This window comes from Zeus faber (genome assembly GCF_960531495.2).
Source record: "Zeus faber genome assembly, chromosome: 5".
NCBI classification, from domain to species: Eukaryota; Metazoa; Chordata; class Actinopteri; order Zeiformes; family Zeidae; genus Zeus; species Zeus faber.
In genome coordinates, this window is record NC_137192.1 from 22,225,991 (window position 1) to 22,244,574 (window position 18,584).

Sequence of the window (18,584 nt, forward strand, 5' to 3'; positions counted from 1 at the left end):
TTTGGAAACTCTGTTGTCGAAGCTGATTTCGGAGGTTTACGCCGGTTCTGCCGTCCCTCTCCCGTGCCGCAGTCACCTTCCGTGGCCATTGGGGCGCAGCCACCGTTGGGCGTCGTTGCCAAGGCTCCGCAGTATGTGCTTGTGTCAGCGGCAGCTCAAGAAGCACTGAGCACCTCCGTCTTCCGAAGTGACACAAGGGGACGGGAAAGTGAAATATTAAAAGTACTCCGATAACAAAGACGGTTCACCGGGCCGCCCTTAACCCCACGCCGAACCCAACCCCTTCCCGCCTCCTCCGGGAGCCTCGGTGTTTGTGAAAGTGATGAGTCGTTATTTTGCCCCACCGAACCCCACCGCCCCGACGCAAAACATGACGGATGGCGCGCGTTCTGTTTTGCTTATGGCCCGGGGTTTGATTTCCTCCGGGGCGGTTCCGAGTGGTCTCGGCGGTTTCGGGGGCCGTTGCCGACGTTCCCTTCCCCATCGACTTGATTGAGTGCGCCGCGTTTGCGTTCATCCCGCTGATGAAGGACGACGCCGCTGCGCGTGAGGAGCGCTGGGCGGCCGCTGTCAGAGAGACGCTTCGCTCCCGGACCACAGGGCTCTGCAGGCACATAAATCACTTTGCTTTACTGTCCGGCAGTAAATATAATATACGGAGTGATCGCAAAAGCCGCATAATAAGCTCGTGGCCGGCGGCGGCTCGGGGTGAGGTCTCTCGGAAAGGCAGCGGGGAAAAGAAAAATAAACGTGTCAGCGTTTTCACGTGCTTGGCGCCGTTGCAACATTCCTTAATCTGAAAGTCGGCCGTGGTTTCGGGCGGATCAATCAACTCGATAACAGAAAGTAAACACCACCCTCCTTGACACAGTGTTCCCCTTGTGGCTAAACCTGCAGCTAGGGCTGGGCGATGTGGATTCATCATCACGGCGGTCACGGGGGGATTGACACGACATTGTGACGTTACAGTATCATCGTAATGACATCACCATTTCCCGTTCGGAAATCAAAATTTTGATGTCACAGAATCCGAAGCCGCTTCGTTACTTTGAGCCGTGTGCTGAAAATTCTGAAACATGAGATTTCAAAGATTGCTTCAGCATTTCTAAATTCGAGCCCTCTCCTCATTTATGACTTTTGAGAAATGTACCGCTCTTCTGCAGCCTCTCACTCTCCTTTTTCCAAAACAGGACATTCACCGGGCAGCCCCCCCTGTGTCTTGTAGTGTTTTCTGCAAATGCCGTTCCATCCAGAGCGCCACTTTGGCGGCAGCCGGTCGCCGGTAGGAAAGGACGCAACTTCCTGTTTCTAGTCTCTTGCTTTAGGGCGGATGTAGCCAAAAGAGCTGATTTGCGGAAGTGCAAAAGAGTGAATAGAACCCTTGAAACCTGTATAAAATGCACAGTTTGTGACCATATTCATTTTTTCCCCGGTATAACATAAAGTTATGAGTTTCTCGTTTTGGAAAAGGAGATTCAACATTGGTTTTTTTTGTTTGTTTTGTTTTTTTATCGTGTTTAACGCGCTCACACCGAGAAGCTGCAGCAGAAGTGCTAAGCTTCTCCGTCGTCAAGCAGCCAGGTTGTTGCTACGACCAGTTATAAATGCTTTTGATTAAAACCTGGCTTGAAACCTATCCCCCCCCCCCCCCCCCCCCCCCCCCCCCAAAACCGTTTCATCATGGGTGGATTGAACAACAAAAACGGATTCAAAGCCCAGCCCTACCTGGATCCCACGCATGAAGCGAGTGGTGGCGCGCTCTCTTTCTTTTTAACATGTCTCTGTTTTGTCCTCCTGGTCCTCTTGCTCCGCAGGGCGTCCCTCCTCCGCTAGAATGCCGCTGCTGTTACTGTCACACGTGTTCTGCCCACCGTCAGTCCTTCCTCCCGTTGCACTCTGTTAGCCCTGGAGTCCAGGTCCTTCTCTTTCCTTTCCTTTTTATTCATCCCTCCATCATCGGCCATCTGTGCGCACGCTGCTCCCTCCACCCACCACCACCACCACCACCACCCCCCCCCCCGCCGCCGCCACCGCCGCCGGCCCCCCGCCCCCTCACCTCCTCCCCCTCTATTTACCTCCCCTCGTCCCATCGAGTGCTCGCACCACTTTAGCCCTTCCTCCTCCTCCTCCTCCTCCTCCTCCTCCTCCTCACCCGCGTCACATTCCTCAACATCAACATCCTCCTCATGTGTTTTCATCTTCACCCGGCGCTTTAAAGTATCACACATGCTGCCATTTCTGACAACAAGGACTTTCTTACATGCGGCTTTTATCTGTTTTCTGTGGGTTTTTTTTTTTTTTTGTTTGTTTTTTTTTTTGTATATTTTATTGTTATCTTTTTAGTTTGAGACTGTGAGTAGTCTCGCGGTTACTCGGTCGAGCCGCTGGACGGATCTAATGCGTTAGAGAGCGTGATGCTGATATTAAAGAGTGTTAATATCATCTCATGCGAGGTGCATTTGGGTTTCCCAGTTTCCAAGACTTTTGACGGCACATTCCCCTATTTCTATTTCCGTCTTTAAACGTGTAAATCTTTAATTCGTTTGCTGTTCATCTTTTTCTTTTTTTTTTTTTTTTTTTTTTTAGCAGGACTGTGGCTGATTAGGAAAGTTACATCCATGTGTGTATGACCCGCCATTCTCAACCTTTTTTTCTCGTCAAGGCTCCTCAATTTGACACGCGTTATGCCACAGGCGCCGATTGTTTTGAAGATTTTGTCTTTGGGACCCAAAACGTGGTGATTTTGATGGTTAGATGTGATGTAGTGTCTTGTACTGTAATGAGGGAGATAACGGTGAATCTAGGATCAAAATACTCATTATTCTGCATTCCATAATAGTCTTGTAAATGAAACAACGGTGAAGTTTAACTATTAACCATTTTGCCCGGGGAACCCCCTGGAGCCTCTTGAAGGACCCTCTTGGGGACCGTGGACCCCCCCCCCCCATTGACCACCACTGCTCTGCTCCGTCTGGGTGCGTCACCATGTGCTCAGGCCTCAGTGTCCTCACTTTGTCCGTCATCATCCATGTCGTGGATTCGAGCCCCCGAGTGTCTTGTCGTCCTGGTGGGGACCACACCTCCAATCCACATGCACGTGTGTGTGTGTGTATGTGTGTGTGTGTGTGTGTGTGTGTGTGCGCGTGTGGGCGTGTGTACGTACTTGCCCGTGTGTGTTAGTTTGTGTTTGTGTGTGTGTGTGCGCGCGCGTGACCTGTCAGAGGACCTGCCGGCGCGGCGGGCGTGGAAAACTTGGCGTCCGCTGCCACCAGTCTCACGCCCTCCTCTCGCCCCCCCCCCCCCCCCCCCCACCCCACCCCTCCCTTCCCCCCCTAACCCTACCCGCTCCCCCAACCCTCCCCCGTCTCCCCCACCCACCACCCCACCCTGGCAGATTGACCCCATGGAGTTGGACGCAGACATGCAGTCCCTCGGCAGCACCACGTGGCTCTTGGACCAGAGGGAACCCAACAGGCGCCCTGCCAGCACCAAGTACGAGACCACCATATTCTGAGGGCGGACCCCCCCTCGGCCCCCCCTGCCTCGCCCCGCCCCCCCCCCCCCCCCTAAGCCCCGCCCTCCACCCCGCGCCCCATTTAGCGCCCTTCCGCACGACCCCGCCCCGCCCCCGCCCTCCCTCATCCTTTTCCGGATTTCTTCCTCTCTCACACACACTCATACACGTGAGCCCTGTGCCTTCTCACTGTGATAGTATAGCGCCTCCCTGACCCCTGACCCCTCACCCCTCACCCCTTAACCTACATCGACCTTTAAAAACCACGCACTCCTGCAGATCTCCTGTGCCTCCCCCACGCCACAAGCCCCCCCCCCCCCCCCCCCCCCCCCTCCACCCTGTTGCTGCTGCAGCCCGATGGGATGGCGGAGCCCCCGGAATGGATGATCCTGGACTGGATTGACCTTTCCCAGTGGCCCCCGCCCCGCCCGCTCAACCAAACTGCCTCCTACTCTTCTTCCTCCTCTTCCTCCTAACGGCAACTTGCATCCATCCGACCCCCCCATGGTAGTTCAATCCCCAGAGGTTAAATCTTCTCTGATACCGGTCTTTTTTTTACATATTCCTCCAAATTATTTTTTTAAGTCCAGACAGACTTGGTTTTTTCGTATTTAACCTTATTTCAGCTGCAGCGGCGAGGTTGACGACAGTAAATCCATGTCAACGTCGGCTGCGAGCAGTTCATTTAATACCAAAGGCCCCCAATCCCAAATATTTCACCCCGTTTCATTGACAAAATGATGCTCTCGAAGCACTGTAGCCCGTATGTGTCCCTTTCTCTGAAATGCTTGAAAAAATTCGACCTCCCTGTCTTTTATTCCTCCAGCGCAACCGTTTTGGCACCTCTCTCTCTTTTCTTTTTCTTTTTTTTTTTTGGCTGTTTTTTTTTATTCCCCCCAAAAGAGTTAATTTCTTTTTTCTTCATTCTGTAGCTTGTCCTGTCTTACCAGGCATCTACCACTGTGAGGCACTTTGAGGAGGCTGCTTTGCTATTATGGGATGCAAGACGGACACTTGTTATTGAGAGACGAAAACAGCAACATGCAGCAAGCTAAACCCTTGTTTCGATTTATTTTTTACGATGCATTTGTACAATATCATGACGCGGCGGATCCGTCGCCGACATCTCCAAAGTCCAAGGCGGACCGAGGACTTGAGGAGGACTTGTTTTTCCGACACTTTACCGGGGACGGCAACGGCCTTTACCCGTCTGGCCGACTCCACCCGACGAACCGACGAGCTCCATTCTTCCCCTCCCGGGGGTTCGGTTGGGAAAACCCGGGTTCGAGTAAGCGGAAGTTTTTGAGTCGACCTCGCGGACCGCGCCAGAGCGGGCGCGCGGCCGGAAGCGGAAAAACCGGGGCGGGACGTTGAACCTCGCCCCGCGGCCGGTCGAGAGCCGACCCCAAATGCACGCCTCCCCCACCTCTAACCCCACCCCCTCCCCCGCCCCACCCTGGCCCGACCCCACCCCGCCCGGCTCCCCCACCCCCCCTCGCCCGAGCTCCCGAAAGACTCGACTTTCTGGTGTGTGTTGATCGACAGTGGGGTTTTTTTTTTTTTTTTTTTTTTTTTTTTCCGAAAACGGAGAGACAACGTCTTTTTCCTCCGGAGCCTGTGCCTCTCAGCATCCACGGTAGCACTGAGAGAACCGCGAGCCGCAGCAGAACACTGCGTCGCAAAAACGCGGCACCGTCCCTTTCAAAAAGACTCTATTTTCTTCTTCCGTCTTCTTACGATGCAAATAGGACACGGTGGCTTAATTTCATTCCTTGATGATGTTTTTGGGGTTTTTTTTTGGATAGACAGGGGCTTTACCAAAATGCTTTTTTTGGGGGGGGGGGGGTCGAGCAGGGATCATAAAGTATCTCCACTCCACTCCGATACGGTCAGAGACGATCAAATTTGTTGGGGGGGGGGGAATAAAAAAAAAAAGATGAAAGAAATGGTACCACCCATACCCGAGGTTTTTAAGTGTACTGAAATGTTGTTGTTGTTGTTGTTGTTGTTTTTATTTATTTTTTTTATACATCACACTATTTCGGTAATCCACATGAGATATTCCAACCCCGAAGACGTCATCTTGCCTGATTCTTGTGTGTTAATGAGGCAAAGCAGAGAATCTTATTAGGACGGCTCCACGGCGAGTTATCTGTGTCATTCCATATCAGCTTAGCGTTTGGCTGCAGTCACCCGAAAAATAAAATAATGCCGGTGGGAAAAAAAGAAAAAAAGAAAGAAAAAAATAATTATTATTTCCACCACAAATTTAGATGTCGCTGGGTATCATATAAATGCAAATATCTCCCCCCCCCCCCCCTCTATTCTATCCTGACACTGTTTTATTTATGTTCTCCTGCGACTGTGACTCACGATGCTCGTCTCAAGTCCGCACGTGTCACCTTTTGTTTCATTGGATTCTGTTTATTTTTATCGTGTGTTGTGACTCACAACGTTGGGACGGACTCTATACATATCTGTCGTTTCTGTTGGGTTTGTTTGTGTTTCGTGCCATTGTAACGTGACTCACCAATTGTGATTCTAATTCTGACCCTGATTCTCATCGGGGAGGTCCCGCTCGCGCATATCTGTGCCGAGGTCTGGCTCCCGATGCCTCGGGTGGGGCCTCCGCATCGCACGGTGGTGTCTGCAGGTTATCTTCCTCTGTGCGTGCTGTGTGCATCGTCCGTCTCCTCTTGTCGTGTTTCCTGGAGTGGGAGGTGGTGGGGTGGGGGGGGGGATTCTTGACCGCTACCGTTGCCTTGACAACAACGGCCGCCGTCCTGGTTCCTCCGTGTGCCGGCGTTGCTGTTGTCTCGGACCGGGGCCTTGGAGGTGTGCTGCTCGTTATGGCTGTCCTGACTGTTCTCTCTGTTGTCGGCCTCCGGCGGCCGTGCATGGCCTCCATACGCCACGTCTTGTATCTGAAGCGGAGCGTCTTTGTACGTCCCTGTTTCCGTTCTGCCATTCGACCTTTTTTTTTTTTTTTTTTTATTGTTTTATTGTTTGTTTTGCTTTCTCATTTAGCGTCTCTTTTCTTTGTCGCACCATCCCCCCCCCCATCCATCCATCCATCCATCCATATATTCACGATCGTCATTTCCCCCCAATGTGTGCTCTACTGTTTGTGTGTGTGTGTGTGTGTGTGTGTGTGTGTGGTTGTGTGTGTGTGTGTGTGTTTGTGTGTGTGTGTGTGTGTGTGTGTGTGTGTGTGTGTGTGTGTGTGTGTGTCACCAAAGCTTACAAAACAAAACATCTGCTCTGGTGTGAACGTGTAATCAGGAAAAAAAAAAAAAAAATTACATTTTAAATGAGCGACAGCTTTTTTTTTTTTTTTTCCAAGGAAACACACACACACACACACACACACACACACACACATGCACACACATACACAAAATGTCTTGGTGGCATGATATGGCTTTTGCATGTACCGATCTTTTTTAACATCAGTGTTTTCCTTGTGTAGCTCACTCCAGCGTTCAAGTTTCCGGATACCAAGCTGTGAGTTGGAGGTGGAGCAGCCCAATGTGAGTGTGTGTGAAAAGAAAAAAAGAAATGGAAGAAAACAGGAAGTTTAAAGGGCAGACGAGTGGAATGACAGACAGGTTGAGCGAGCGAGTGAGTGAAGCCAGACAGAAACGAACAGATCATTTGAGCGAGTTGGCCAATTAAATCTCACTCTTTATCGCCCCTGATCTTCCACAACCACAAGCCCCCCCCACCCCCCACCCACCCACCCATCCCCCCCCCGGCCTGTGTTTTTCGGCCAGACAGGTCCTCAACCCCCCCCCCCCCCCCCCCCGCCATCTGGAGAGAGGTGGAGTAGGAAGGTGGAGCGCGTTCCTCCTCTGGCCCCGCTGTGACTCCCCTGATCTTATCAACGTAGGTACTGTATAGAGCACTGTAGAGCAGTAACCATAGCGACCATTAATGAGCATTTCTATCGATTCAGGTCCACTGGAGATAGCTACTGTGACAATTATTTAAAGGTGACCGGAAATGTAACGAAAATCTAGAGAAAAAAAACAAAACTGTACCAGCATACAATGCTTTGCCCATGTTTGTGGACAGAGTGTGGTTTGTCAATGATAATGTGATACTGTTTCAAATTTCAAAGCAATATATAAATTAAATAATACAATGACAAAAGAATCGCTTCAGAGTGTCTTGACAAAGGTTGGTTTTTTTGGTTGTTTGTATTTATTGCAGCGCACAATCACAAAACGGAACACCATCAAACCTCTCGTTAAACTCGGTGTATATATACAGTATATGTATACATATATATATATATATATATATTTATGTACAGTATATTTTCGGATCATCTTCAAAAAGTACACCCTACTTCTAAATAAGTGCTTTTTACGTCGTTCATACTCATGTTTAAAGGACCAGGCGGGTGTCAAATTGAGTTTTGAACACACACATCTTACATTAATGACCATTTTTCCTGGTGACAAGCTCACAAATTTAGATGTTTAATATTGTTTCTATTAATTATTTTTGAAAATTCAAGCGCTATGGTAAAAAAAACAAAAAAACAATGTTGAATATACCAAAGTGTTTGTTACCGTAGCGGTCAACTGGACCATTTTGTTCACATTTTAAATGGGTTAAAACTCAATTTGACACCAGCATGGTCCCTTAAGGCTCAGACACAAATATCATGTGAAAGAAAACAGAACAATACATTCAACATACACAGTACATATTTACTTACTAACTATTTCCATGTATTGTTTGGTATTTGGTATAATCTACCGAAAATATTTGGTATTCTTTGACGCACCTGATGTATATCTCCAGCCGCTTAAAAAAAAGCCCTAAAATTCAGGTCATGGTGCGGGGATAAAAAAACAGATCTGACTTTGGACACCACCAACCACTGAGGAAGAAAACAACAAATATACAGCCGTGGCCGAAAAAAATAGTCTCCTATGCATTTCATCCTGAAAATTGTCGAAATGAAAGAATATCCTTGGGTTCCGGCATTATGTATTTCTTTGGTTTGCAGAACAAAAAAAACCCTCTAATAACAACAAAAAATCCCCCAAAAAAATGCTGCGGAAAAAAAGGAGGCCAAATAGAAGTTATAAAAAAAATAATTGGAAGTCTGGAACTTAATTAATGATTCACCTCATCTGCTGTGAGCCACAGGCGCCTGCAATCACTAATGGATCATGATGATTGGTGGTGAGTCGTGGTCATTAATTCCAGCCAGAAAGTGTAATGGCCGCCGTAATAATTATCAAACCGAACGACCTGCTGCTCTCACTTGGGGGTTTCCAGTTCCAAAGTCTCATGTTTCCGATAAAATGTCTGTTCCCAAGCAACGAGGAGGGGAAGCATCCCTGCTAATGGTCACAATAACGTACGGTCCCCGGCGTCTGCCGTCTGCGACAAATTGAGTTGAAGAGCTTTTAAGAACTTGGTGCGGCCGCTCCTGACTGACATTAAAAGCTGCGTTCAGCGAAATCCAAGCGAATGACGATGGATGGAGGCAAACTGTGACTTTCGCCCCCATCCCTCTCCCCTCGCTAGCTCTTCCGGGAAATGACTTCCAATTCTTTCCACTAATTGTAAAGGCAAATACTTTTTTTTTTTTTTTTTTCTCAAAACTTGAACTGTTTTAATACCTTTAAAAAAGATTTCAAAATCTATTCTTAAAGCGCTTCATTTGAACTGAATTGACTGAATAACTTTTAAGACTTTTTCATGACTGGCAGACCACCCTGGATCTAGTTTGTAAAGACACTCGTAAAAAAAAAAGCCAAAAACGTCTCGTCAAATCCTGGGTATGAATAAATGACCAATTATTAAAGTGCAGGTTATAAGCTGCAGTCTCTTTCTTTCTAGTCTTGGTTTCTTATGGTGAAATACTGGACACGTATGTCAGAGCTGATGTACTTAATAGAGATATTTTGATTAGAAGATGAAGATTTTGGGTAAGAGACACTTCACCCACCACTCTCCTAAGTCTCCCTTTGAAAATATGAAAACACTTGTATTTATGCTGTCGTAAAATAAAAAAAATAAAAAAGAAATAACGATAAAACCCACACCCACATTACAGCTTATGGAGGTAAAATTCGACCGGTGGGCAGGGGTTTGGACTAGCGAGAGTCGTCGCCGGCCACCGCCTCCGCCTCCGCCTCCGCCTCCGCCTCCCCAGGGGGGAGCAGCAGGCTCCTGAGGACGGGGGCGTAGAAGGGTCCATAGACAGAGCGGTTGAAGTGGACAAGCCGCCCCAGCGACGTCCCCAGCTGCAGCAGCTCGGCACGCAGTGGGCCGAGGGTGGCCGGGGGCTCCAGAGCGCTTTTAGCGGGGCCGCCCTCCAGCGTGGCCTGGAGGTAGGCTTGTACCCGCTCCCCTGTGATGGAGGCACGGGTGGAAAGAGTAAGGGAGAGACAGTGTGTGTGTGTGTGTGTGTGTGTTTCAAAGGAGGTCGTCCAATCCAGCAGCACAGCCGGGCATACAGTATTTAACGAGAATCGAGTAAATGCAGACAGCAGAGTGGAGTCGAGTCAAAAAAATGAAATGTAATTGGACTTGAACTATTTTCATATGTTTTGATGGCTTTCTAGTTCTTGTTTTGGCCTAAAGCTTAATGGATAAGTCAGCTCTTTTTATTAAAATGTTATTCCTATCATTTATGAATACTAACTTACCACTCCGCTGCAACTTGAAGCAGTGAAACGGCAAACATTATAGTCACATGTGTCTTCGTGTATTTTGTAACAAGTTTTGAATAAAGGTAACATTGCATTTTATTTAAAACTAGTTTTTGCAATTGGCTACAGTGGGTTGCCAGTAGGAAGCGATGCAACTTCCTGCTTCTAGTCTGTTACTTAAGTGTGGATGTAGCTTAAGTTGCTGATTTGCATAGGTGCAAAAGATTCAATAAAACACCTGAAAAACATGATAAATTCACAGATTGCTACCATTTATATTTCTTGTTTACAAATATAAAGACTGTCTCACTGTAATGTGAGTTTACGAAAAGGAGATTTAACATGTTTTTTTTTATGTTTGCCCCACTGGACTATATTTAATCACAGTGAGAAGTTGCAGCAGAGTGGTAAGTTTCTCAATAGTGAAGCAGTTGTGCTATGAACAGTTATACATTATGGGAACCAACATTTTAAACAGGGCCTGGGTTGAAAAATTCCTAACCTATCCTTTAAAACGTCCAAATCGTAAAATGTGCACTCAAAGTACATTCAAGGTGGATTTGAAACTTTTTCAACAATTCTAAGAAGAACAGATAATCGATTTCTAACATATTTCTGACTATGGCAGCTGCTGTGCGGTTTCTGCTCGAGGCCATTTTGGTCCAAAACCAAAACGTCTTAAATGTTGATATGCCGATTGTCGATTTTGGAAGAAGAGGAATCTTAAACCGTCACACAGCACACAACAACAACACATTTATTCATGCAAACGCACGCACGCGCGCGCGCACACGCGCGCGCGCACACGCGCACACGCACGCGCGCTTGGGATGGCGGCCGGTGAAATGCAGCGGCCTCCTCAGGGAAACTCTCACCTGCGATGGTGCGGATGGGGTTGTTGTGCCTCCACAGCTCTGAGATCTGTCGCCTCAACACGTCTCCGCTGCGCTGAGGCAGCGGGCGTCCGCCGCGAGCGCCCAGCGCCTCGTTCACCTGCACCAGCACCTGGTCGCCGATCCCCAGCAGCGCCCGCCTCAGGTCGGATTCACTGACGATCAAGGAGAGCCGTTGAACACACACACACGCACACACACACGACTACGACCGACTGGAGGCGTTTATTTTTAAAGGCGCGCGGGGACCAGGGCTGAGCGTGAAGGCCCCGCCGAGACGAGACCCTGCCGGCGTGACGGTTTCGGGGGCCGCCGTGCGAGGCCCAAGCGCTGATTCTTCGGAGCGGAGGTCTCTCTCATCGGACGGTTGGAGGAGATGACCGAGCGGAGATCGGATGGCTCAAAGGGATAAGCCGCTGAGGACCTCGGGTTTGGGCAGTTTGGGGTTGACACTGAGGGAGCTTTCGAAAGGCGGCACCTGCGGACGCGCGTTCAGAGGTGTCCAGCGACCAGGGCCGAGCGTGGCGGCGCGACGGCTCAGACACTTGCAGCTCTGCCGACCCAGGTTCAAGTCCAGGCTTTTCCATGCCAGCCCTGTGCCTGGCATGTGTCCGAGTAGATGTTTACTGATTTATTTTAATGTGTTTTACCACTTCTAGGCACACATGAGAAATGATTTTCTCAACTGGTCTCTACACTCGTTGTCTACGGGAGGAGTCTACAGTTTTAAAACCTCAGCTGCATACCGCTTTGTCTCTCCAAACGCGCCCCCAGACCAACCGCAGCGCGATTTTTTGTTGTTATTGTTGTTGTTGCGATCGGCTACCGGGGCGGAGAGGTAGTCCGCCGGCCGCGTTCTGATCTCCGACTACACCATCACGCCGCCGGGTCACCTTTCAGTCAACCCCGGTATCCAGGCGCCTTTAAACGTGCCCTTTGGGTGCCACCTTTCAAGCGCTGACTCAGAATCTAACCCTGAACTCCCTAAACCTGAAGTCCTCAGCAGCCGATCGCTTTGAGCCAACGAGTCTTACCGAGCTTGGTTGCCTCCCCCCGTCATCTGTTCACAGGAACCTCCGTTTCGAAGAATCGAGACTTAGACCTGCGACGGCAGAGTTAGAATGCGGCTTCTAAATCGTGACGCCACCCGGTCTCCTTCGCGTGCAACCCTGGTCTCCAGGGGCTGCTTTTCAAAAGCTCACTCGGCCTCGAACCCGCCCACAGCCTCTAATCTCTTCGAGCCACAGAGTCCCAGCACGTGACGTCTCCTCCAGTCATCTGATTTAAGGAACAAAGGCGGTGACTTGGAGGACGGAAAAAAAAACGGGAGTTGAACAGCAGTGCAAGGCAGCGCCTAAACCTGCCACACCACAGTCCTGCCGGGTCGCAACTTCTCTGAGGTTATGGCAACAGCGACCCCCTGATGCCCAAAAAAACCCATTGCTCAGTGTTCTCTAGAGTGCTACTATGATAGAGAAAATAGCGTAAAGTGCCCTCTAGGTTGCCCCTACGATAGAAAAAACATTATTAAGTGCCAATACATGACTTTAACCGAATAGTTATTTTCCTACATTAAGTTACTTGGCAACAGCTGCTGCAGAGTACAATAGTATATTTAACTCCATTGTCTGTTATCAAATGCGTATTTAAAACTTAATGGCTGAAGGGATACACCAGTTTTCCCCGAAGAAGTGTTCTCTTTTTGTTTATCTTACCCAGATTCAGGTGAAGGGGGTCAACACCAATTTGGGATGAAAGAACTGCGACATGCGGCGTGCTAACTGTGTTAGCTTCATGCTCGGCTGCAGAGGGAATCAACCAGCCTGGCTGCAGTGAAAGCAGTGAAATGCACCTTGCACTATCTCAACAGTGCCGCCATTTAAGAAATATATCTTGCGTCTTTGTGACAAGTGACGATAAAAACGCGAAAACAAGAGCTTAGTTGTTTTAAACGCAGCTACATTATGAACTACTTTTGACGCAACGCCATTTATCGATCCCCCAAAGAACTGGAATATCCCTTTAATGTGCCTGACAGGACTCCTACAGTTGAGTTTTCTTGTTTGTCAGTTTGTTTCATGTTCACTGAATTGTTTCACAATGGCTTACTCCTGGATACTGTGAGTATATGGCATTGGGGAGTCTGGTGTTTCTTTAAAGTATACATCATGAATCGCTCCGTCCAGTAGCATCAGCAGAACTCATCAGCTACAGCGTGGTTATATCGAGACATCTTCCTTTTTGTTTGGAAATCGTACTGTGACTACATAACGTCGGGTGTTCCCATGTGTGTTTCTGGAGGAATAAAAATAAGCTCCTTGGACTGATTTAGTGACCATTCTTATGTTTATATTCATGTTTCAGTGTATATAAATATTCAGTCATAATTGACATAATTCCCGTGCGGTTTGATTCAATTAAGTTGTACTGTACATAATATTATATTACTCTATTTAATATCTATTATTATACATCTTGTGTATTTGCATGTCTTTTTCTATTGTGGCGCAGTGCGAGCAGCTACGGCGATCACAAGCCGTTGTTCCCGATTCATCAACTAATGGTGACGGCGGCCCTCGTGAGCGGATAGAATGAGGTCAGCGACATGTCGTCTCGGCGAGTTAGTTGCCTCCTGTCACCTCCATTGGTTTCCTCTCTCGTACGTTGCCCGGGTCCGTGTGACAGCCCGGGCCGGTCGTCACCGCACGCTCATCTTACCTGGTGTGACTGCCCTCCAGCAAGGCAGCAACGGTCTGCTTGAGTTTACCTACAAGCCCCGGCAGGGCCAGAACAGCGCCCCCGCACGACGCGCTGGCCAGCAGCAGTACTGCCGCCTCCAGGACCAGCGCGCCCTGTCGCTGGCCGAGCGCGTCCAGGCGAGCCCGGTCCATCAGCACCGTCTGTGGGATGGAGGGACGGACATTGAACAGGCTCTATGGATACACATATACCACGTGGACCGATAATATTTTAAAAATCCACTTTAAAAGCCAAAGTTTGCCTTCTTGTATCCATTGAGTTATTTTTGTTTTGTTATTTTTTGTTTTGTTGTGAACATTCACAAAAAATATATATATATTTCTTTTTTTAATAAATTTTATGAATAATTATATAATAAATTATAATATATATATAAATATTTTGTGAATGTTCATCCATGTCGACAGTTTACTGGCCACAACTAGGTACACTGATTTATGAAATTCACCGCGGCGTCCTTTCCACTCTAGTTTGTGCCCATTCAGTGTGTTGCAAGGAAAGGCGGACCCCAACACCAATGATGGGAACAGCTTACAGCTATACACATGTGTAATGTAATCACATTTAATGGCTGTTTCTTGTACAGTAAGTGCTAAATGCAAATATGGGATTTTTACAAATTATCTTGTGGATTATCTCTTAATAATAATAATAATTATAATAATAATAATTATTATCATTATTATTATTATTATTATTATTATTATTATTATTATTATTTTATTATTATTATTATTATTATTATTATTATTATTATTATTATTATTATAAATATAGCTGCAGGCAGCAATACCCAGACTCCAGTTTTGTCATGTTAGGTACGTATTACAGGTTTCGGAGGTTCCGTGGTCCCTGAATCTGCGCTCTGTGATTATATGAGGGATGTTTGGAGGGGACTAAGAGACTCTCTCCAACCACAAATTCTTTCTTTAATCACTCTCCTTTTGCGGGGATGGGGCCCCTGCCAGGCTCAGGTTGGGAGAAGGGCGAGTTCCAGTTCAAATTGGTATTTTAGGAACACCCGCCGTGTCTTGGATATTTGTGCCACATGGTTGTTTCTCTGTTCTGTACAAACTTACGTAATTTTAGTGGCAACTTCTTTCCTTGGATTACGTCTTCGAAAGGTTACGTTTCCACGAAACATGAAAAACTGCATATTTCTGTGACCAATTACAATTTCACGGGTTCTATTTTTCAGATGCCTTTCTAGTTCCTGAAGGCAACAATCGTTCCCACAGTCGAGTGGACTCGAGCCGGACCCCTAATAACAATATCAACAATTTTTAAAACCAAAACCCACTTCAGGATAGTTCTGGTCCTGTGCGTCCCAGTGCAGCAGGGACATGTAGGCCCGGTTGAGGACGGTGGCGGGGCTGAGTGGGCCCCGGCTCTGAGTGGACGGCGTCTCAGCATCTGAGGCCTCCTTTTGGGCCACCGCCTGCAGCCAGGCCACCGTGTTGTCCAGAGAAGCTGAGGAACGACGGTTGAAGAAGCATTTATTCACTGTCTAGACGTTGTAACAAGGAAAATGACTTGAGTAAGAGTATACAGTAGAATTAGTTCACAAGAAAATACTTGTTGTTACATATTGAGTTACTTTTTTTGAGATTCAAGATTCAAGAGGTCTTACATATATGCAGTGAAATGTCATGACATTCGGTGATTACGCACAATAAACCCTCAAAATACTAAAAATAATAAAATGTGCATAACCACGCTGCCTATTTGGGGTAATACCGTCTATGCGAGTTGAAATTGGATATAACGCATTTGAAACATAATAAAATGTAATTTTATTTTGTGCACACAATAGTGGTGGCTGCACAGTTAACCAACCTGCAGCATATAAACCTACAAGCAGCAATAAAGCCCAAGCATAAGCAGCGCGAGTTAACTTAAATTTTCACAATCACGAGCCCTACTTTCAGCTCATTTTAACTTTTAACCGTGCGAGAATAAAGCTATTTACGACAACATTACACCATGTAGTCACTGCACTGTCACCCTCCGTGGCACTGCCACCACTGGATATGTCAAAGCCAATTTCTCGGACAAAATGGTACGGATTGCGCTCTTGAAAACCTGCGAGACCTGACCTCTACAACAGCTCGCGGCGTAAACTCTTCCTGCACGTGCGCTTTTACAACCTTTGTTCTCACATTCCAGCGCGAGCCGGGGGGGACCGGCGAGGCGGCGGGCGCGCTAATGGAAACACCGTCTCGTACGACAGGAAAACCATGAATGGAGCCGCGGCATCGCACTCCGTCTCCCGAGCGCCGTTCTGCGGAGCGTCTGTTCGGGGACCGAGGGAGCTGCGAACACCAAAATGCTATTACAACAGTGTGGATTTCACTCTTTAGGATATGAACTGACAGTTTGCCCCCAAAAATTGATTGTGTACCCTTTGAAATAATTATGGGATGATAATGATTAAAGGGTAGGGTGGTGGTTTTTCCAAGCCGGGCCTTAAAATGTCGCCTCCCCTCCCCCTTTATTCGCAGCGCAACCTCACGGAACACATTCGCCGCTGAGAAACTTACCACTCTGCTGCAGCTTCTCGTTGTGCTTAATTCCAATGGGGCAAAAGTTTAAGCCTTAAACAAAATGTTTAAATGTATTTTTTTGTAAACCAAAACCACACAACACATTATTACATTAATTAAGGACTATCTTATCTTATCTCACAGTTACACATGTCTAACAATAGCGAACCTATCCCAACAGAAAAAAGTTAGAAATAACCCAATCCAAAAAAATCCAAGCAAAATGTTGTAAATGTTCATTTAAAGCTAAATAGAAAATGATGATTTAATGGTTTTCAAGGTAATAAAGGTAAATATTTAAACTGTTTGGCACATCAGAAGGAAACTCCCAGGGACCTTCCACCAAAATGTAACGGAACACGATGGCTCTAAACTTTTTTCCTTCCTCCTTGTCTCCTGCTCCCTGTGTGTCGACCACCATACAAATGTGCGAAAATGCAGCCTGTTCTTTCCAGCCGGTGTCGGTGCCGATTGACAACCTCTTCAGACTGCCTTTCTCTAATTGGTCACACGTGCGCGGCGATTTGGAGCGATTTGGAGCATCGCTCTGCTCATCCGCCTCGACAGAGCGTCACGCCAAACAGAGCGTGGATGGACGGCGCGAGAAAAACCGTCTCACCTGGCTGCTTGTCGAGGATCTGCTGGAACTTGGCTCTCTCGTACTGCACGGCCTGCTGCAGGAGGTGAGGCCTCAGGCTATGCACGGTGAAGTTCACCATGTCGCTCTTCATTAGCCCCAGGATGCGGAAGATCTCCCTTTTGGACAAAAAATATGTAATAATCCAAAATTGGAGCTCGCAAGAAATCTATCTATCTATCTATCTATCTATCTATCTATCTATCTATCTATCTGTCTGTCTGTCTGTCTGTCTGTCTGTCTGTCTGTCTGTCTGTCTGTCTGTCTGTCTGTCTGTCTGTCTGTCTGCCTGCCTGCCTGTCTGCCTGTCTGTCTTTTACATTGGAACATTCCCACAGCACAAAACCACTATCCTGTTAACCACTGAAAACGTCACAAACCAGTAATTCTCCTTATTATAATTACGGCTGAAATAACAGTTAGTGATGCAAGACTCTAACTAACAAAGCAAAAGCGTAGGAGAGCGTAATGAGTGAGGACCAATTTAAGACCAGGGCAAAAGAATAAGGTTACGACTCATTTCCCTGAGTAACTACTGACATCATTGAGTCAACTGTTCATTTCGAACAAATCGATCAAGAGTCAAGCACAACCAATTATTAGTAGGTCATAATAAAAATAAGCAGAGTTATAAATGTTTGTGATGCTTTAACCATCAGAATTGGTAAACGCTGTCTGTCATTAAATATGCAGATATTGATATTGGATCAAACAGATCCACGGACATCTACCAGGTAAGAAGGTACATAAACACACACATACACGCCCAGTTTGTAATCTCTAACCACTAAAAAGCGACGGAGTCTCCACCGGACACCACTCGAATGGACATTCTGAACCGTAACCTGCACATTTATAGTACATAGTATGATGACGTCACAAAGTGTCTTACTCTAAAACTCATCTCGTTCCATTAGTTTTCGAACGTTGACGTGTCAGTGACGCGTCAGATTTAGTCGGTCTTTTACTATTTCCACACTATGTTTTCTGCTCTGTATGTGGATCCAACTTGAACCACGAGATGTTTGCAACGTCCCGGTTCTAACAGGATGTCAACCGTGTTCGTAGCTTCTGGGGTTGTTCTGTTCCAGATAGTTTTAGCCTGAAAAATGATGAGGAAAATAAGTGCCCTGTGGGCTGGACCCCTAACTATAATATAAATATATAATAAAAATATTGATGTCAATCCACATTGCAGAAAAACCTTCTCGATAAATAATTTTTGAAATGTACACAAACACACAATTGCTAGATTCCTCAGCATGTTTATTTGTTGACAATATTAAGGTAATCATTCAACTGACTTAATTGGTGCTGATTAAAACCAGTAAAGCTCAATAGACCCAATCGTGTCCCTCACCTGAGGAGCTGCACGGGGTCGCCCAGGCCCCTCAGCGCTGCAATCTCCGGGTCCCGGACGGGGGCGCACAGGGAGGCCATGGTGGAGACGAGGTACCCCGCCAGCCTGTGGAGGTCCAGAGCCCCGTGGTCCGCCTCCTGCTGGATCAGAGCTGGGTCCAGGACCTCATCCAGCTGGGACCTCAGCCTCACGTGGCTTGG

General features: G+C 47.3%; 2 protein-coding genes across 2 annotated transcripts in view; one reads left to right on the forward strand and one right to left on the reverse strand.

Moving 5' to 3' along the window:
- The window catches only part of anks1ab (ankyrin repeat and sterile alpha motif domain containing 1Ab), a gene marked incomplete at both ends in the record, with an annotated part of 49,271 nt that extends 45,757 nt beyond the window's left edge, over positions 1-3,514 (forward strand). The window contains one exon of the mRNA XM_080001045.1: positions 3,395-3,514. Coding sequence (XP_079857171.1) covers positions 3,395-3,514 — 120 coding nt within the window. The remainder of the gene's footprint in view (positions 1-3,394) is intronic.
- A 4,193-nt stretch (positions 3,515-7,707) lies between these two features.
- LOC307230269 (T-complex protein 11-like protein 2) overlaps positions 7,708-18,584 on the reverse strand; it is a 15,608-nt gene continuing 4,731 nt past the window's right edge. The window contains exons 5-10 of the mRNA XM_080000521.1: positions 18,385-18,584; positions 17,007-17,143; positions 15,145-15,314; positions 13,803-13,984; positions 11,067-11,239; positions 7,708-9,890 (exon numbers count right to left, since the gene is read on the reverse strand). The exon at positions 18,385-18,584 is cut by the window's right edge and continues 21 nt beyond it. Of these exons, the coding sequence (XP_079856647.1) occupies positions 9,634-9,890; positions 11,067-11,239; positions 13,803-13,984; positions 15,145-15,314; positions 17,007-17,143; positions 18,385-18,584 (1,119 nt within the window). The 3' untranslated portion in view covers positions 7,708-9,633. The remainder of the gene's footprint in view (positions 9,891-11,066; positions 11,240-13,802; positions 13,985-15,144; positions 15,315-17,006; positions 17,144-18,384) is intronic.